Source organism: Salmo trutta, chromosome 30 (genome assembly GCF_901001165.1).
Source record: "Salmo trutta chromosome 30, fSalTru1.1, whole genome shotgun sequence".
Classification (NCBI taxonomy): Eukaryota; Metazoa; Chordata; class Actinopteri; order Salmoniformes; family Salmonidae; genus Salmo; species Salmo trutta.
In genome coordinates this window covers 30342646-30363574 of record NC_042986.1, presented here as the reverse complement: position 1 = coordinate 30363574, position 20929 = coordinate 30342646, and the positions used below count along the sequence as shown (strand labels likewise).

Genomic DNA, 20929 nt, shown 5'->3' with positions numbered 1-20929 from the left:
TTCCCTCCTTATTCTGGGAATTCCGGGAATCCTCCAAATGGGATTTCGGGAAAACCAGAGAATTTATTGAAAATTCCTGGAATTTTGCTATTCTTGTCCTATACAAAACACAAAGGCAACATGTCCCCTAAAACCATTTTGGATATGTGTTATTGGTCCTTTTCCTTCTACAGGTTTTATAGCCAGATCTATTACGACAGTCGACCTAGCGCTCTATGTCATATCAAAAGAGACACTTGTTTCTCAGGATCTCTTTATTATGGCGAGGTCTTAACACACAGAAACATACAGATGTATACAGATATGCACGCACACAAGCACACGAACACACACAAACACAGTCGCACACACGGACGCACACACGCACACATGCACACTTCATCCAAATCAGGCCATGGATGTCATTTCTCCAATAGCGTGTTTCAGGTGTCCAGAACCTTCAGTAAGCTAATAAGCCAAATCTGCCATTCTCTGCTTGAGACAGGCTGCTACAAACTGGGACCAGATGGGGACCCTATGATTCTGTGGCTGACCTATTTATCTTCATTTCCTTTACAGATGGGGACCCTATGATTCTGTGGCTGACCTATTTATCTTCATTTCCTTTACAGATGGGGACCCTATGATTCTGTGGCTGACCTATTTATCTTCATTTCCTTTACAGATGGGGACCCTATGATTCTGTGGCTGACCTATTTATCTTCATTTCCTTTACAGATGGGGACCCTATGATTCTGTGGCTGACCTATTTATCTTCATTTCCTTTACAGATGGGGACCCTATGATTCTGTGGCTGTCCTATTTATCTTCATTTCCTTTACAGATGGGGACCCTATGATTCTGTGGCTGACCTATTTATCTTCATTTCCTTTACAGCATGTGTGATTGAGAAGGTTTGCTTTTGACCTGAGGAAATGTGCAACCGTCTTGTAGAATGGCCACCATGTGATATTCCTAATGCAGAGCTGTGATAACCTACAGCTGCACACCACTCCAATGATGCTGCACATCTATCTAATGGTGTATCACACAGATCTGATGCTGAAGTGCTGAGATGTGAAATGTAGGACTGTGGTGTGGTGTTGGCTAGCCTCAGCACATGCTCTTTCACAGGGAGCACAGGTGAGGTCTACTGCACAGCAGAGCCATCATCAGTCCGTAGGGAGCTAGCTGGTCTTGCTAGCATTATAATGAGGGTACATGGTCATTATGAATAGGCTATCAGCACATGAACACACCCTGTGGCTCTCAATGCCCACAGAACCTTTTATAAACTGCACAAGGGACACTAGGTTAAATGTTAATTTTTCTCTCACTAGGGTTGATGTACTGTTGGACCAATGTTCACTGAAGACTAACCCCAGGCCTTTATTAGTCTTAACTGTCACGTCCTGACCATAGAAAGCTGTTATTTTCTATGGTAGTGTAGGTCAGGGCGTGACAGGTTTTTTTCTAGTTTAGTTTTTCTATGTTGTTATGTTCTAGTTTTGTATTTCTATGTTGGGTTTTGTTTGGAATGATCTCCAATTAGAGGCAGCTGGTCCTCGTTGGCTCTAATTGGAGATCATACTTAAGTAGGTGTTTTTCCCACCTGGGTTTGTGGGAGATTGTCTTTGAGTTAGTGTATGTTTCACCTCTGTGTCATAGTTTGTTGTTTTGTTATTCAGTTTATTTTTATGTATTGCATAGTTTCACAGTGAAAATAAAATGTGGAACGACACACGCTGCACTTTGGTCCGCTCCTTCCTACGACAACCGTGACATTAACTTAAAATATGCATGTGTAATTCAATTCTTCGCACAAATACAGTGCATTTGGAAAGTATTCAGACCCCTTGACTTTTTCCACATTTTGTTACGTTACAGCCTTTTTCTAAAAGGGATTCAATCTTTTTTCCCCATAATAAATCTACACACAATACCCCATAATGACAAAGTAAAAACCATTTTTTAGAAATTTGTGCACATTTATAAAACAAAAAAAACTGGAATAAATCAAATCAAATAAATCGAATCAAGTGTAGACCTTACTGTGAAATGCTTACTTACAAGCCCTTAACCAACAGTGCAGTTCAAGAAGAGTTTACTAAATATTTACCAAATAAACTAAAGTAAAAAATGTAAAATAATGAAAAGTAACACAATAACAATAACGAGGCTATATACAGTGGGTACCGGTACCGAGTCAGTGTGCGGGGGTACAGGTTAGTTGAGGTAATGTGTTCATGTAGGTAGGGGTGACGTGATTATGCATAGATAATAAACAGCGAGTAGCAGCAGTACAAAACAAATGGGGGAGGGGGGTCAATGTAAATAGTCCGTTGGCCTTTTTATTAATTGTTCATCATTCTTATGGCTTGGGGTTAGAAGTTGTTAGGGAGCCTTTTGGTCCTAGACTTGGCGCTACGGTACCGCTTGCCGTGCAGTAGCAGAGAAAACAGTCTTTGACTTGGGTGGAGTCTCTGACAATTTTATTGGTTTTCCTCTGACACTGCCTATTATATAGGTCCTGGCTTGGCTCCAGTGATGTACTGGGCCGTACCACTACCCTCTGTAGCGCTTTAAGGTCAGATACCAAGCAGTTGCCATACCAGGCAGTGATGCATCCTGTAGAACTGCTGTAGAACTTTTTGAGGATCTGGGGACCCATGCCAAATCTTTTCAGTCTCCTGAGGGGGAAAAGGTTTTGTCGTGCCCTCTTCACAACTGTGTTGGTGTGTTTGGACCATGCTAGTTAGTTGGTGATGTGGACACCAAGGAACTTGAAACTCTCGACCCCCTCCACTACAGCCCCATCTGTGTTAATGGGGGCCTGTTCGGTCCGCCTTTTCCTGTAGTTCACGATCAGCTCCTTTGTCTTGCTCACATTGAGGGAGAGGTTGTTGTCCTGGCACCACACTGCCAGTTCTCTGTCCTCCTCCCTATAGGCTGTCTCATCTTTGTTGGTGATCAGGCAAACTTAATGTTGTTGAAGTTGTGTTTGGCCACGCAGTCGTGGGTGAACAGGGAGTACGGGAGGGGACTAAGTACATACCCTGAGGGGCCCCAGTGTTGTGGATCAGTGTGGCAGACGTGTTGTTGCCTACCCTTACCACCTGGGGGCAGCTCGTCAGGAAGTCCAGGATCCAGTTGCAGAGGGAGGTGTTTAGTCCCAGGATCCTTAGCTTAGTGATGAGCTTCGTGGGCACTATGGTGTTTAATGCTTAGCTGTAGTTACATTTACATTTACGTCATTTAGCAGACGCTCTTATCCAGAGCGACTTACAAATTGGTAGTTAATGAAGAGCATTCTCACATAAGTCTTCCTTTTGTACAGGTGGGAAAGGGCAGTGTGGAATGCGATTGAGATTGCGTCATCTGTGGATCTGTTGGGGCGGTATGCGAATTGGAGTGGGTCTAGGGAATCCTGGAGGATGCTGTTGATGTGAGCCATGATCAGCCTTTCAAAGCACCACATGACTACTGACGTGAGTGCTATGGGGCGGTAATCATTTAGTATTCAGACCCTTTACTCTGTACTTCCTTGAAGCACCTTTGGCAGTGATTACAGCCTCAAGTCTTCTTGGGTATGACGCTACAAGCTTGGCACACCTGTATTTGGGGAGTTTCTCCCATTTCTTCTCTGCAGATCCTCTCAAGTTCTGTCAGGTTTGATGGAGCGTTGCTGCACAGCTGTTTTCAGGTCTCTCTAGAGATGTTCGATCGGGTTGAAATCCGGGCTCTGGCTGGGCCACTCACGGACATTCAGAGACTTGTCCCGAAGCCACTCCTGCGTTGTCTTGGCTGTGTGCTTAGGGTCATTGTCCTGTTGGAAGGTGAACCTTTGCCTGGAGCAGGTTTTCATCAAGGATCTCTCTGTACTTACCTCGTTCATCTTTCCCTCGATCCTGACAAGTCTCCCAGTCCCTGCCCAGTCCCCACAGCATGATGCCGCCACCACCATTGTCGTGAATTTGCTTTAATTAATCTGATGACTGTTATTTATCTAATCATCTAACTATTGTTACTTGTTACCCGATTAAATTAATAATGTAACAATCAACTCATTAGGATTTGGGTAACCACGAGAGCAGTTCTTTAAAGAGTTAGCATCTCCCAAAATAAACTCTGAAGCTCTTTAGCTATTACATCCATAAACAGTCAACTCATTAATCTTAACCTCCTATCATATCATCAATCTGAACAGTCGTAACCTCCTGCATCTGCAAAACCCCCAATCTTAATTATGATTCAATACTCCACAAATTGGTTTAATTATTTATTTACTAGCTAACTAAATGATAACACAGGATAAACATACACACTTAATACATTAGAAACAGGTCCCTAGCGGACTGACACAATATGGCAGCTTGGTACAAAAAAAGATGGAGAGGGCGCGAGAGAGAGAGACAGAGACATAATACTTTGGTACATTTAGAAACTACTCTCACAGTAATCATATTCTTTGCAGATGAACCGCCGCCCATTTGGAGAAAGAAATCATGAATGTATTTACATGTAAATGTCTTGGTTCTTCGTGGATTTCTGTTGGGACCAGGCTTTCTTGGAAAGGTTGTTGGACCTTTTTGCGGCACGCTTGTAAGGCTCTGATTGTTCAAAAGGGGTCCCACCCATCTTTTACCATTGTTCTCTGCCACCGTCCGGTATCTGTTGACTTGTCGTGTAGTTCTGAACAGAACTACAGTTTATTCTACTTTCCATTTGCTCCTGAAGCTGTCTCTTTGAAGATAGGCTAGCCAGCCGTGTCGATGCTTCCCATTGGGGTGATGATAGTAGCGTACTACGGGGATTTGAGAAGAGTAGTAGAATGGTCCCACTTAAATTCGCTTTTCTAGATACTTTACTTAGGGCAGCTAGTCAGCCGTACCAGTGATTGTCCAGGGGGTAACTTCAACGTCTCTACCTCGTGTTGAGATTTCAAAGTTCAAACCACTTTGGACATGAGCCGAAGCTACATGCCTCGCTGGTCTGATATGTTAATTCTTAACCCACTGTTTTATACAGTTCATTCAAAAGGGGCAGTTCGTGAGGCTGACACGCTCTCTGACCACACTCAAGGGGTGGTGACTACTCATTTGTACAAAGTTGAAGAAACAATTTCCTCTAACAGTTTCTAAGATCACATCCCTTTCTTAACAAAAACACTTTCATCATTTATTTTATTTCATGCACAACCTAGAGGACGGAGATGTCATACATGTAGTGTGTATACTTTCCAAATTACAGTATTTTTCCTTTATAACATGTTTAATGATGTCACAAAAAACAACCAAAATGACATTATTGTTCTTTAGATCAACTCTGACCATTCTATGTTAGAAATATTGTTCCAGTATTCACTTTAGAACGTGTTAAAGTTTTGGTGGGAAAATGTCTGTGAAACAAAGGAACATTCTTGTGTGAATTTGGAGAGGGAGATGGCTGAAGGTTCTAATCCTTGATTTACAACAGGGTGTGAACTGTCAACCCCCCACCAGCTCCCTTCTCCCCCCTCTGCGGGTGAGAGGAGGTCTGGCTGAAGTTATTTACTGCAAAGATGATCCGACCCATCTGGATGCTCACAGGACAGTCATGACACCTACTTCACCGTAGGGATGGTGCCAGGTGTCCTCCAGACGTGACGCTTGGCATTCAGGCCAAAGAATTCAATGTTGGTTTCATCAGACCAGAGAATCTTGTTTCTCATGGTCTGAGAGTCATTTAGGGGCCTTTTGGCAAACTCCAAGAGGGCTGTCATGTGCCTTTTACTGAGGTGTGGCTTCCATCTGGCAACTCTACCATAAAGGGCCAATTGGTGAAGTGCTGCAGAGATGGTTGTCCTTCTGGAAGGTTCTCCCATCTCCACAGAGGAACTCTGGATCTCTGTCAGAATGACCATCGGGTTCTTGGTCACCTCCCTGACCAAGGCCCTTCTCCCCTGATTGCTCAGTTTGCCCGGGTGGCCAGCTCTAGTCTTGGTGGTTCCAAATTTCTTCCATTTAAGAATGATGGAGGACACTGTGTTCTTGGGGACCTTCAATGCTGCCAACATTTGTTGGTACCCTTCCCTAGATCTGTGCCTCGACACAATCCTGTCTCTGAGCTCTACGGACAATTCCTTCAACCTCATGGCTTGGTTTTTGCTCTGACATTCACTGTCAACTGTGGAACCTTATATAGACAGCTGTGTGCCTTTCCAAATCATGTCCATTCAATTGAAGTTACCACAGGTGGACTCCAATCAAGTTGTAGAAACATCTCAAGGATGATCAATGGAAACAGGATGTACCTAGGCACAATTTCAAGTCTCATAGTAAAGGGTCTGAATACTTATATAAATAATGTATTTCTGTTTTTATTTTTAAAACATTTCTAAAAACCTATTTTCACTTTGTCATTATGGGGTATAGTGTGTAGATTGATGAGGAAAATATATTATTTAATCCATTTTAGAATAAGGCTGTAACATAACAAAATGTGGAAAAAGTCAAGGGGTCTGAATACTTTCAGAATGCACTATATCTACTCAATATAAACACGTTTCTATCATTCCTTCCCTCTGTCTCCCTGCAGGTAGTGCAGGCACGTCGGTTATGTTTAATAAAAACGGTGACGCCCCGGGACGCTACGACCTGTTCCAGTTTCAGATGACCAACTCCAGTGTTCCTGAATACAGGCCCATCGGACAGTGGGTGGAGACTCTCCAACTCAGGGTAAGGTTATGGCCTGTAATCATGGCTAGGGTCAAGGAAACATGGTCATAAAAAAATCCTTATAATGGCCTTATTTTATGATATTCATGGTCTGTAGAACTACATTTAATACATTTTACAGAAATGTAAGTACAAACTGGGCACGTGTTGATTGAGGGTATTCCCCACTAATTAGCACTAATTAGACAATCATTTGTTTAGGAAGAGCAATGTAAAATCTAATTGAGGAGTTAGCCTGTAGTCCTGCCTGTTGCTCTTGCTTTTTGGCAAGATGGCGACAAGTTGTCAAAAGCAGAAAAAGACTGACACCCATGTAATGAAATATCTTTGTCAAGAAATATTGAGACGGGTGACCTTGATGGAATCATCTCTGATGAAGATATGCATCAAAAGGGGGGTGTCAAAATGTGTCAGAAAAATGTCCTAAATCTCTACTGAAAACAACAAACCCAACAAACCACCCCTCCTCCTAAAAATATAAAAAATGTAAAATAACTACTACAGCAGCCTTATCAGTCCAAGGTGACAAATCTTGCTTTGTGGTCTCCATGGCAACAGTGGTGTTGTTCTCATTACAGTATGTAACCAGGAGCTGTTCCAGGGAGCACCATTGTCCACATAACAAATCACAGCCCCTGCACAGATAACTGATAGCAGATCATAATTTAATGAAAAAACACATTTGTCATAGAGGTACACGTGAGGTACAGGAATACACACACACTGTAGGTATTGGCATGCACTAAGGTATTGACCAGAAAAAAGCAGTAGATTGAAGACAGTTTGTTTTCTGAATATTTTGCTGTGAGAATCTGTGGTTGTGTAATTTCTTAAATGTGATCATTATCAGAGCAATTAATAGGTTCATTCCAAAGGTTTTCAATGTTTTTTGGAGCAAGAGATATGGGAGAAATTATATAGGTTGTGATGTGAGATGCAAGAAAAGAGTTATTCTAGATGACTAGTACTGATAAGTCCAACCCGTTTCTGACCTTAAGGTTAAACTAATATTGTCGACAAAACACAATGCCAAATAAATCTTCTGGAGTGTGAAGGCTCAGTATCTTTTAAGTACTAAAATTCAGCGGCCTTCTATAAATTCTCTGTAGACAACTTTACATTTATATGACAAAATAACGATCCTGAAAAGATATTCCCCCTCTAAGACAGTTGTAAAATTGGCATTTTATGGCGGTAAATCATATTTTCCTTAACTAATCAAATTTTTCATAACTCTCTGGCTTTTCATTTCATTCAATAAAATAAACTACTGTCTCCATGGTGATATCAATTACTCTTGAGTACAAAATAGGACGCAGTGAAAGTATATTGTTTTATTTAGCTTATTCTTAGCACTCTTATGAGTGGAACTACTTTAAAAAATGGATGAAAAATATATTGTATTCTCCCCTGCAACAACTCAGTGGAGGTTATATATTCAGTGTCATCAATAGTATGGTGCTTGCTGCATTAGTTGCGAGCAGTGATGGAAAGTACTGAAGTAAAAATACTTTAAAGTACTACTTAAGTTGTTTTTTGGGGTATCTGTACTATACTTTACTATTTATATTTTTGATGACTTTTACTATTTATATTTTGATGACTTCACTACATTCTTGAAGAAAATAATGTACTTTTTACTCCATACATTTTCCCTGACACCCAAAAGTACTCCTTACATTTCGAATGCTTAGCAGGACAAGAAAATGGTCTAATTCACCCACTAAAAGAGAAAATCCCTGCTCATCCCTACTGCATCTGATCTGGCGGACTCACCAAACACAAATGCTTTGCTTGTAAATTATGTCTGATTGTTGGATTGTGCCCCTGGCTATCCGTACATTTAAAAAACAAGAAAATCATGCCATCTGGTTTGCTTAATATCAGGAATTTGAAATGATTTATACGTTTACTTCTAGTTTTGATATTTAAGTATATTTTAGCAATTACATTTACTTTTGATGCATAAGTATATTTAAAACCAAACACTTTTTTACTTTTCATCAAGTAGGATTTTACACTTTTACTCGAGTCATTTTCTTTTAAGGTATCTTTACTTTTACTCAAGTATTGGATACTTTTTCCATCAATGGTTGCGAGTTAGCCAGTAAGACACGCTGTGACACTAGACATAATATGCAGTGCATTCAGGAAAGTATTCAGACACCTGGACTTTTTCCACATGTTGTTACGTTACATCCTTATTCTAAAATAGATTCCATTGTTTTTTCCCTCTCAATCTACACACAATACCTCATCATGACAATGCAATTTTCTTTAGAAATGTTTGCACAATAAAAAACTGAAATATGACATTTACATAAGTATTTAGACCCTTTACTCAGTACTTGCTCACACACCTTTGGCAGCGATTACAGCCTCAAGTCCTTTGCCCCAGTCTGAGGTCCTGAGCACTCTGGAGCAGGTTTTCATCAAGGACCTTTCTGTACTTTGCTCCATTTGTCTTTCCCTCGATCCTGACTAGTCTCACCAGTCCCCTGCCGCTGAAAAACATCCCCACAGCAAGATGCTGCCACCATCCTTCTATACCGTAGAGATGGTGCCAGGTTTCCTCCAGACGTGACGCTTGGCATTCAGGCTAAAGAGTTCAATCTTGGTTTCATCAGACCAGAGAATCTTGTTTCTCATGGTCTGAGAGTCCTTTAGGTGCCTTTTGGCAAACTCCAAGTGGGCTGTCATGTGCCTTTTATTGAGGAGTGGTTCCGTCTGGCCAGTCTTCAATAAAGGCCTGATTGGTCGAGTGCTGTAGAGATGGTTGTCCTTCTGGAAGGTTCTCCCATCTCCACAAAGGAACTCTGGACCTCTGTCAGAGTGACCATCAGGTTCTTGGTCACCTCCCTGACCAAGGCCCTTCTCCCCCGATTGCTCAGTTTGCCCAGGTGGCCAGCTCTATGAAGAATCTTGGTGGTTCTCAACTTTTTCCATTTAACCCTTGTGTTGTCTTAAGGGTCAAAATGTGTTTAACAGCAGAGAAAACCCCCTAAATTATATTTTTTAAACTTGAAATTTGATGACTTTTGCTAGAGTGTCCCCAACATTAGAAAAAGTGAAACATCACTTTTGTTCATTTTTCCATGAAAGCTGTACACCATGGTACAAAGATTGTCTTAGGGTCATTTTTGACCCGGCAGTAGTAAAATCATTTATACACCACAAAAACCACAAAGACACATCACACACACACACACACACACACACACACACACACACCCACACACACACACACACACACACACACACACACACACACACACACACACACACACACACACACACACACAATGAGAAATTGAGATTATGTGTGCTACTGATTGCACTCAGCCAGCAGCTCCTGAAGAGGAAGATCACCATGGTTGGCAGTTAGAAAGAACAAGCCTGAGCTCTGCACTTCTCACAACAAGGGGGAGAGAGACCTTCTCATCAAAGTTTGCCTTCACGCTCACCACCACTCTAGTTTCTTACCTCCCATAGAGGAATAAGAATGTGGTCCTCCTGAGCACACTGCACAAAACGGCTGATATCAGTGATCGTGAGGACAGGAAGCCAGCCATCATCCTGGACTACAACCAGAACAAATGACCGTGGACAACCTGGACAAGGTGATTGTAACTTACAGCTGCAGGAGGATGACTGCCCACTGGCCCCTGGTCATCTTCCATAACATCATTGATGTGTCCTCAGACAATGCCTTCGTGATATGGAATAAGATCAATCCTACCTGGATGCCTGATAAGCGGAACAAGAGGAGGGTGTTCCTGGAGCAGCTGGGAAAGGCACTTGTAACCCTACACATTCAAAGAAGGGAGCACCTCCCCTGCACAGCAGCCTCTGCAGTGCTTGTGAAAGCTGTTCAGGGGGCTGAATCTTGTCCTGATCCACCTGAGGCTGCAGCTGGGGCAGGCAAGAGGAGGAGATGCCAATTCTGCCCCCCAAAGAAGGACTGTAAAACAAATACTATGTGCTGCACATGTGAGAAATACATCTGCAAAGTCCATGCACACACACTTGCATACTGTCCTACATGTGCTAATTAGAGTTGATTGATTTATGTTCTTCACATTTTTGTTTTGTATCTATTATCTTATTTTATTCTGATTTATTGTTGTTGTTTATACACCTTGTGGGTGGGAGCAATGGTTAAAAAACGGGAGAAGACTAGTATTTTGTAGTTGAATTTCTCATTGTACAGTATATAAGAACATATCACTATGTTGCCAAAAAAGTTCAAGACTGTTATTTTTTCCCTTCAATAAAATGCATTCAAAATGACTTTCTACACATTTGTGCTACTTTCTTAGGCTATACAAGTGCTATCTCTTGCTAAAAAAGGAATGTTTATACCTATGCAGTACCTTTAGCAATTGTAATACCCTTGTTAGAACCAATTATTGAGTTTATTCTTGTTATAATTAATTGGTATTATATTTAAAAGGTGATTGAATTGCTCCTGAATTGTAATGTTGTTAATGCATTTCTTTTGAAGAAATATTTATTTAATGTATAAGTGAATAGGTTGGTTTATTTTAAAGTTTAAGTTTTGACCAATAAGGTCGCTTGTTAAGCTGTGGCCAATGGGAGTGACCTGGTTAACAGGAGGCCTGGGAAATAAGAGAGGGAGAGAGACGTTGAAAAAAGGATGGACATTACATTATAACAGAAGACGATAAAAATTAAACAAAACCCATACCTACCGAGTTTTGAAGGGAAATAACAATTTTATTTTATATGAGTTGTTCTAATTTTGTTAAAAGAAAGACTTAGTAAAGACTGAAGCTACCGTCTCATTGTGGAGGTATTGGACAGCCTTGAGGTTAGCCTAGCATCGTGTGAAACCGAGAGAGAATTGCTTGGGAAAGATTAACGAGTTCATGTTCCCATGGGATATCGGTTACTGCTAAAGAGTACTGTCTGCATTGATAGCAGTGCTTGCTTTCGATCTTGTGAGGAAACCTGCAAGGAACTGCCGTACTTCGCTGAGGGAATATCTACGAGTAGTGAGTAACCACAACGGTGGGGTGCTTTTGGACTTTATGTGTCGTCATTTTTGTTTTGAGCTCCAACGCGCGCCAACGGGGTTAAGCATGCTTGAAATAATTTGGACATTGGTTGTGCACGACTCATTGGGGTTTATTATTTTTATTTTATTTTGATGTGGTGTATTGAAAATGTAATAATACACATCTTGAACCTTATGTATGTTGCCTTGGTGGAGTCATTTACTGTTTCAATTTAATTTAATGCATGGGAAAGTATATCCTTATACAATAACAAAAACCTATAATCATTCCATCTGAAGTTAATACGCTATTTGTCATCACCCTACATAGATAGTTTACAATAGGGATTATTTTTGGAGATGTCCTTCTCACCTAACATCCCATGCTGTTGAGATACACTAAGTAAGTTAATGTCGTGAGAGTCAAATTTGAGCGTGGTGAGAGGGTTACATTTTTGGGGGCTCGTCTGGGAATTTTGTTATTGTTGATGGATATTTTCAGAAATGACTCTGGTGTAAAAAACATTTTGCTCACTGTTGACATCTATATTAACATTCTACACTGACTCACCATTTAAACATTTTTAATTGAAATTTTGGATTTCTTTCTAACATTGCTGTACAGGCATAGACTTACAACATGAATGCTGAAGAGATTGTTACCTGGTGTAGAGAGAAACAACTAGCTATTAATCGTGCATTTGTCCTTAGAAATGTGACAGAGGATGTGTCTGATGAGCTTCTGCTGGAAATGCTGACTTATGTTAAGGCATATTGGTAAAATTAGACTACATGGTCGTTGTTCTTATTCAGCTGATAAAAAGCAGTATGTTTTGGTAGAGATATCGAACAACCTTAACAAAATAGCTGTGCCTAGTGTTGTTGGGATACCTGGAGAGTTGGGTCCCTGGCCTGTACATGTAGTTTCACAAATCACATCTCCTGTTGAGAGAGAGGGTGAAGATTTTCAGGCGACGCTATTATCCTTTCTAAGACATGAAGGGAAGACTGTAGCTGATGTTAAAGGCCTGGTAAGTCCCTCTAGCGCTGACCTCAACACTGAACTGGTTACTGCCATCAGTTCACTGGTAGTGAAATGCAACAATGTACCATCTGAGACACAGAGTTACTGTAAGCTGCGTATGTTCTCAGGTGTGAAACCCACTCCTAGTGGAGAGGAAAAGTATGACGCATGGGCTGAGCAAACCAACCATTTTCTAGAGGAATGGCAGTGCACCGACAATGTGAAAAAACAGAGAATAATAGAAAGTCTTAAAGGGCCTGCTGCTGACATTGTGAGGTTCTTCAAGACAGGAAACCACCATGCTACAGCGATGGAATACATGAAGGCTCTAGAAACAGCATTCGGTACCACCGAAAGTGCACCTGATCTCATGGTAAGGTTCAGAAACACATTCCAAAGTGAAGGAGAGAAGCTTTCAGCTTACCTGTTGAGACTTGACAAATTGCGGCATGCTGTTTATAGAAAAGGAGCCATTGAGCTGTCAGAGATGAATCGCACACGCATTGGCCAAGTAGTGAGAGATACATCCTCACATGAAATGCTTGCGCTTCGTATTCGCATGACCTATAAACTGCTTGAACCACCAACCTTTACTGAACTACCTCAAGAAGTAAGGGAGGAGGAGGACATGATTCAAGACAGGAACACAACGAAGAGTGTTGTGAAGTCATCAGCTGTTGCTCCTGTTGCCACAGTTTGCGAAGAAGCTAATACCAAGATAGAAGTGCTGAGAAAAGAGAAAGGTTTTAAAAATGAAATGACGCATCTCATGTCTGCTAACGTCACAGCAGCTCAATCTGACACACAAAGGTCAGATGTGGCATTTAAAAGCAAAAAGAAGAGAGTAAATCCATCACAAGAACAGACACAAGCCGACAGCAAACCCGGAGTATTCTGTTATAGATGTGGAGAAGATGGCCATTTCAAGAGAAACTGTGAAGGTGAGGAGAACTTGAGGAAAGTCAACACACGCCTAATCAAACAAAAGTGGTCTATGGGAAACTACAGAGGGACCCAGTAAAGGAGCGGCCTGACATCCCGGTGAAGATACGTTCCACCAAGTGCCACAAGTATGAAGACATGAAAGACATGCTACCTACAGGTTTAGTTGGTCCAAGTTCTGTCTTTCCTGTACAGATTGAAGGTATCTATACTAAAGCTTTACTAGATAGTGGTTCTCAGATTACTCTACTTTACAGATCCTTTTATGACAAGTACTTGACGCATTTGCCATTGATTCCTATAGGAAACGTTGAGATATGGGGCCTTAGCTGTGATCAGTGTCCATATGATGGTTATTTGTTACTCAAGCTTGAGTTCTCAGGATCGGTTGTGGGTGTAGCAGAGATCATGGAAGCACTTGTGTTGGTATGTCCAGATCCGGCCATGAAAGGTAAAGTGTCTATTCTGGTCGGCACCAATACATCTGTAGTGAAGAGACTTATGACTGCTTGCAAAGAAAAGGAAGGTGAAGGTTTCCTTAGCACACTACAAGTTCATCCTTCTATCAAAGAAGCATATGAGAGGCTGATAGAAAGCTCAACTGATGATGACAAGAAGAGAGGAACGGTCTGGTTCGCACAGACAAAACCTGTCACCCTGCCACCTGGTGGGCAGGCGAGAGTTACTGGAATTCCAAAGTTTCCTGGGATACCTTCTACTCAAGCCATTCTGGTAGAGAGGCCTGAAGAACCCCGGTTCCCCGAAGAACTACTAGTGAGGCCTGAAATCCAGACGGTTGCAGTTGTGTCATCTAGAAGAATCACTCTTACTGTCAGGAATGTCTCGACAAAGGAGATCACCCTGAAACGAGGTACGCCTATTGCTCATTTGTTTCCTGTAGATGTGCTCCGGGTGTTCCATTGAAAAGTAAGCAGGATTCATCTGAGAGACTGACGTCTTCTTCATTCAACTTTGGAGATTCTTCAGTGCCTGAGGGATGGAAGAAGAGGTTATGTGAAAAGTAGATGGAACGGAACGAAGTGTTCTCAACACTTGAGTTTGATGTGGGTTGTTCAAAGACTACTCACCACACCATCAGAGTTACTGAAGAAAAAACATTTAGGGAGAGATCTCGCTGCTTGGCCCCAGCTGATGTTGAAGATGTGAGGAAGCATCTTAATAACTTGAAAAGTTCTGGGATCATATCTGAGTCGAGAAGCCCCTATACATCTCCTATTGTGGTGGTGAGGAAAAAAATGGCACCATACGCAGGTGTGTTGATTACAGGACCCTCAACAAGCGCACTGTTCCAGACCAGTACACAGTCCGACGTGTGGAGGATGCTCTGACATGTTTGAGTGGGAGCAAATGGTTCAGTGTGTTAGTATCCTCTTCTGAGATCGATCAAATTCCGATGGGCGACACAGATAAAGAGAAGACTGCATTTATCTGTCCAGTTGTATTTTGCCAATTTGAGAGGATGCCACAGGGTGTGTCCGGAGCACCTGCAACATTTGAACATGTCATGGAAAAGACAGTTGGAGACATGAACCTACTCAAAGTTCTTGTTTACCTTGATGACTTAATTGTGTTTGGAAGGACGCTGGAGGAACACGAGCAGAGGTTACTCAAGGTGCTAGACTGCTTGAAAAGTGAAGGCCTAAAATTGTCCCTTGACAAGTGTCAGTTTTGCCACACATCTGTCAACTATGTTGGACATATCATATCCCAGAATGGAGTGGCTACAGACCCCTCAAAGATTGAAGCTGTCACCACGTGTCCAAGGCCTGAAACTGTGACTGCTCTGCGTTCTTTCCTAGGATTCTGTGGATATTACAGAAGATTTGTCAAAGACTATTCTAAAGTGAGTTACCCCCTAAATCAGCTCTTATGCGGATATCTTCCCTCTGCCAAGAAAGGAAGAAAGTCCAAAGAAGAGGAGAAAGTCTACCTCAACCCCTCAGAACCATTTGGATCAAGGTGGGATGAGAAGTGTGAATTAGCATTCGAGACATTGAAGGAAAGCCTCACAAAAGCTCCTGTGTTGGCTTTTTCTGATCCTCAGTTGCCATACGTTCTTCATGTAGATGCTAGCCGCGAAGGGTTAGGTGGAGTACTTTACCAAGACCAAGGTGAGGGTCTGCATCTCGTGGCATTTGTGAGTCGAAGCCTGACCGCTTCTGAACACAACTACCCAGATCACAAGTTAGAGTTTCTTGCGTTGAAGTGGGCCGTGGTTGATAAACTACATGATTACCTGTATGGGGTCAAGTTCGAGGTTAGAACAGACAACAACCAATTGACATATATCCTCACGTCTGCAAAATTGGATGCCTCTGGTCATCGTTGGCTAGCTGCGTTATCTACCTATGACTTTAGTCTCAAGTACAGGCAGAACATAGATGCCGATGCTTCATCTCGCCGCTCTCATCAGCAATCTGCAGTGGAACAAGATTGGAGTGACTTTCCTGCATCTGGTGTCCAAGCCATGTGCCAGATGTCTAATGTTGTTAGAGTAACTCCTGGATCATCTAGTAGAGTGATTGGTCAGTTGGGAGCCTCTATGCATTCTGTGCCTCAAGCATACTGTAACCTGAGCATGCTGAAGTCTCACATGCCCAGATTGAGCACTTTGGAACTTTCTGCATCACAAGAAGACCCTTGTCTGGGAGAGATGTGGGTTGCTCTTAATAAACATGATATTACCAGGGTGACAAAGACCAAACATCCATTCATCTCTTTGCTCCTGAGAGAGTGGGAGAAGCTAAAGATGAAAGATGGAGTTATGTACAGGATCACACATCCGCCAAACGAAACTCGTCGTGCTCAGTTACTACTTCCAGAGAAGTTCAGAACTATGGTCCTCAAGTCGCTGCATGATGACTCAGGTCATTTAGGATTTGACAAGATGTATGGACTTGTCAGAGACCGGTTCTACTGGCCACACATGAAAATGGAAGTAGAGGAGTACTGTAAATCCTGTGCTCGTTGTGTACTGAGGAAAACACTTCCAAAGATTGTTGCTTCGCTTGGTCGTATGCAAAGTGATGGACCTATGGACCTTGTGTGTATGGATTTCCTGTCCATTGAGCCTGACTCACGTAACACAGAGAATGTCCTGGTTATTACGTTTCATTACATGAGATACGCTCAAGCTTTTCCTACGAAGGATCAGAAAGCATCCACTGTCGCCAAAGTATTGTGTGGGAGAGGTACTTCATCCATTATGGTCTACCCAAGAGGATGCATAGCGATCAAGGTAGAGGTTTTGAAAGTCGATTCATCCGTGAGCTACTGAATATGCTTGGGGTGGAGAAGTCAAGGACAACACCATATCATCCTCAGGGAGATCTACAACCCAAGAGATTCAACCAAACCTTGTTGAACATGCTTGGAACTCTTGATCCTACACAAAAGAACAAATGGAGTCAGTATATTGGGCATCTAGTGCACTCGTATAACTGTACTCAGAATGAAGCGACTGGCTACTCGCCCTATTTTGTTTGGACGTGAAAGGGAAATTAAAAGTTGCCTGGAAACTGTACTCCTTGGGAATGATGAGAAAGTTGACGAGGTTAAGAATCCAGAAGATAAGAAGGATTTCGACTCAGGAGATGAGGACATCGGAGTATGGTATGAAGTGCCTAATACAAACTAGGAGCCGAGAAGTGGAAGAGATGTCGGAACCATTTAGCTTGGACCTAGACATAGTCTGGAATCAAATGACAGGGGAACCTGAAAGAGCAGAACAAGTTGTAGAAGCAATAGAGTCCAGTCAAGAAGCTGAGGTCGCAACTGGAGTTGAAGCAGATGATAATGAGGCATCTAACTCAATTGAAGAGATTCAAGAAGAGGAACGAGAAGTTCAAGGAGAAGAGGAAACTTCGGAGGAAATAGAAGGACCAGGAATAAGAAGATCTCAGAGAGTAAAGAAAGCTCCTGTACTACTTACCTATGATAACCTGGAGTTCGCTTGTTAAGCTGTGGCCAATGGGAGTTGACCTGGTTAACGGGAGGCCTGGGGAAAAAAGAGAGGGAGAGAGACGTTGAAAACTACAGGATTTCAATGGGTTTCAATTCCAGAGACACTCTTGGGCCACGCTCTTTGGTCATGCACACCTGTGGTGGGTTTGGCATTGAAATGAGAATGCATGAGCAGAAAAGAATCACATACGTACTGTAAAATATGGTGTTGGAACTTTGATGTTATGGGAGTTTTTTGCTTCTCTGGTCCTGGGGCCCTTGTTAAGGTCCAAGGCATCATAAACTTTACTCAGTACCAGGATATTTTAGCCACAAACCTGGTTGCCAGGAACCTGAAAATTGGCCACGAGTGAATCTTCCAGGAAGACAGTAACCCCAAGCACACATCAAAATCCACAAAGAAATGGTTAATTGGCCACAAAATCAAAATTTTGCAATAGCCATCTCAGTCTACGGACTTGAAATCCATTGAAAACCTGTGGTTTGAATGGAAGAGGGCAGTCCATAAGCGCAGATGAAGGATATCAAGGATCTGGAAGGATTCTGGGTACATTTTATTTGGATAGTCCACGTATAGATGCTCTAAAAAACGAACTATCTACTAACCCTAATCCTATGCCTAACCCTAACCTTATCCTAACCCTAAACTTAACCCTTACCCTAACTCTAAACTTAACCCTTACCCTAGCCCTAACCATAACCCTAACCCTATCCTTAACCCTTATCCTAACCCTATCTCTAACCTTAACTTTAACCCTTACCCATGTTCTAAACCTAACCCTAACCTTAGCACGCAGTTGCATATCAAAAGATAGTTTGTTGATAGCATGACCAACTACAGGTGGACTATCCGGACTATCCAAATGAAGTGTGACAGGATTCTGTATGGAAGAATGGTCTATGATCCCTCCTAATATGTTTTCCAACTCCTAAAACATTTTACAAAAAGGCTCAGTGCCGTAATCGTTGCAAGGTGAGGCATTGAAAGGTATTGAAAACAGGGGTGTCAATGATATTTACCTCTACCTTTGTGAGTAATATTTGTATTCCTTGTTAAACAAGCATTAGTTTAAAATAATATAATTTCCCAATTTATTTGAGTATACAATGTAGCTCAGTATTTGAATTATTTATTTTATACAGTCATTATTGCTCATCTTTATCAAGGATGTCAATAATTTCGGACCTGACTGTATCTCATCATGTATCTCATCCTGCATCCAGGCCCATTTGCCTGTCAGGTAGATGCAAACGACTTCATCCCTATCGACTAACCCTCTTATCTGAAGTGCTACCTCCACGGCCTGTGGTCTCTCTCTCTCTCTCTCTCTCTCTCTCTCTCTCTCTCTCTCTCTCTCTCTCTCTCTCTCTCTCTCTCTCAGCTGGAGGAGCTGCAGTGGCCAGAGGGAGAGCAGGCGGTCCCTATTTCCATGTGCAGTCTGCCCTGTAAGACAGGTGAGAGGAAGAAGAGGGTGAAGGGCATGCCATGCTGCTGGCACTGTGAGCTGTGTGATGGTTACCAGTACCAGTATGATGAGACCTCATGCCGCCTTTGCTCTTACGACATGAGGCCCAACCCCAACCGGACGGAGTGCCAACCTATCCCCATTGTCAAGCTGGAGTGGCACTCCCCCTGGGCCGTCATTCCCGTGTTCCTCGCTATGCTGGGTATCATCGCCACTATCTTTGTCATGGCAACGTTCATACACTACAACGACACACCCATCGTACGTGCGTCAGGCCGTGAGCTGAGTTACGTGCTGCTGACGGGCATCTTCCTGTGTTACATTATCACCTTCCTGATGATTGCCAAGCCTGACGTGGGCGTGTGCTCCTTCCGGAGGATCTTCCTGGGCCTGGGGATGTGCATCAGCTACGCTGCGCTGCTCACCAAGACCAACCGGATCTACCGAATCTTTGAACAGGGGAAGCAGACAGTGACAGCCCCGCGCTTCATCAGCCCCACCTCCCAGATCGCCATCACCTCCTCCCTCATCTGTCTGCAGCTGCTGGGCGTGCTCGTCTGGTTCGCCGTGGACCCGCCCAACACCATCATCGACTACGACGAGCAGAAGACCATGAACCCCAACCTGGCACGTGGGGTGCTGAAGTGTGACATCACGGACCTGCAGATGATCTGTTCGCTGGGCTACAGCATCCTGCTGATGGTCACATGTACCATCTACGCTATCAAGACCCGTGACGTGCCAGAAGACTTCAACGAGGCCAAGCCCATCGGCTTCACCATGTACACCACCTGTATAGTCTGGCTGGCCTTCATCCCCATCTTCTTTGGCACAGCCCAGTCTGCAGAGAAGGTGAGTCATCCCTCTCTCTCCCTCTCTCTCTCTCTCGCTCTATTCCCCCTCTCCCTCTCTCTCTCTCCCTCTCTCTCTCTCTCTCTCTCTCTCTTTTTATACCTCTCTCTCTCTCTCTCTTTTTATCCCTCCCTCTCTCTCCCTCCCCATGCACTGCTTCTGCTCCTTCCAGCCTGTGTTTTATCTCATGCAAACTTACACACTGACATAGGCACACACTGACATAGGCACACACTGACATAGGCACACACTGACATAGGCACACACTGACATGGACCCACACTGACATGGACACACACTGACATAGACACACACTGACAAAGACACACACATAGAGACGCAAAAACAGATACACACAGAGGCTTACACACACTCACACACACACACACACAACCAAACACACAGGGTCTGTATGCTAAAGACTCATTTTCTTTTGATTTCAAATTCATATGGCTCAGATGTGCATAATAAAACACACAAGGACTGCAGGAGACATAAATAGGCATTAGAAAGGGGGGTGCTGTGAGATGTAGCAGCTCCTTATGTCATTATCTTAGCTTTCACGCCTGGAGCTCAACACTAGCTATTATGCCTCATCCTGTGGAGGAAGACTAGGAGGAGGAGAAGAAGGAGGAGAAGGATGAGGTGGAGAAGGAGGAGGTGGAGGAGGAAGTCTAGGAGGTGGAGGAGAAGGAGGATGAAGAGGAACAGTAGGAGGTGGAGGATGAGGAGAAGATAAGGAGGAGGAGTTGGAGGAGGAAGATAAGGAGGAGGAAGTGGAGGAGTAAGAGAAGGAGGAGATGGAGGAGGAGGAAGCGGTGGAGGAAGACTAGGAGGCAGTAGCGGTGCGTGGGTAAATCACTGTGGAAGCCAAGCCAAGCCATATTACAACCTATGTTGTGATAATTGCGTTGTTTGCTCTATAACCCACTTGTGCATACGCAACCAA

General features: G+C 43.0%; 1 protein-coding gene across 1 annotated transcript in view; it reads left to right on the top strand.

The window, feature by feature from the left end:
• Positions 1-20929, top strand: part of LOC115168490 (metabotropic glutamate receptor 7) — a 140765-nt gene that overhangs the window by 83304 nt on the left and 36532 nt on the right. Inside the window, exons 7-8 of the mRNA XM_029723829.1 lie at positions 6556-6695; positions 19045-19980. Coding sequence (XP_029579689.1) covers positions 6556-6695; positions 19045-19980 — 1076 coding nt within the window. The remainder of the gene's footprint in view (positions 1-6555; positions 6696-19044; positions 19981-20929) is intronic.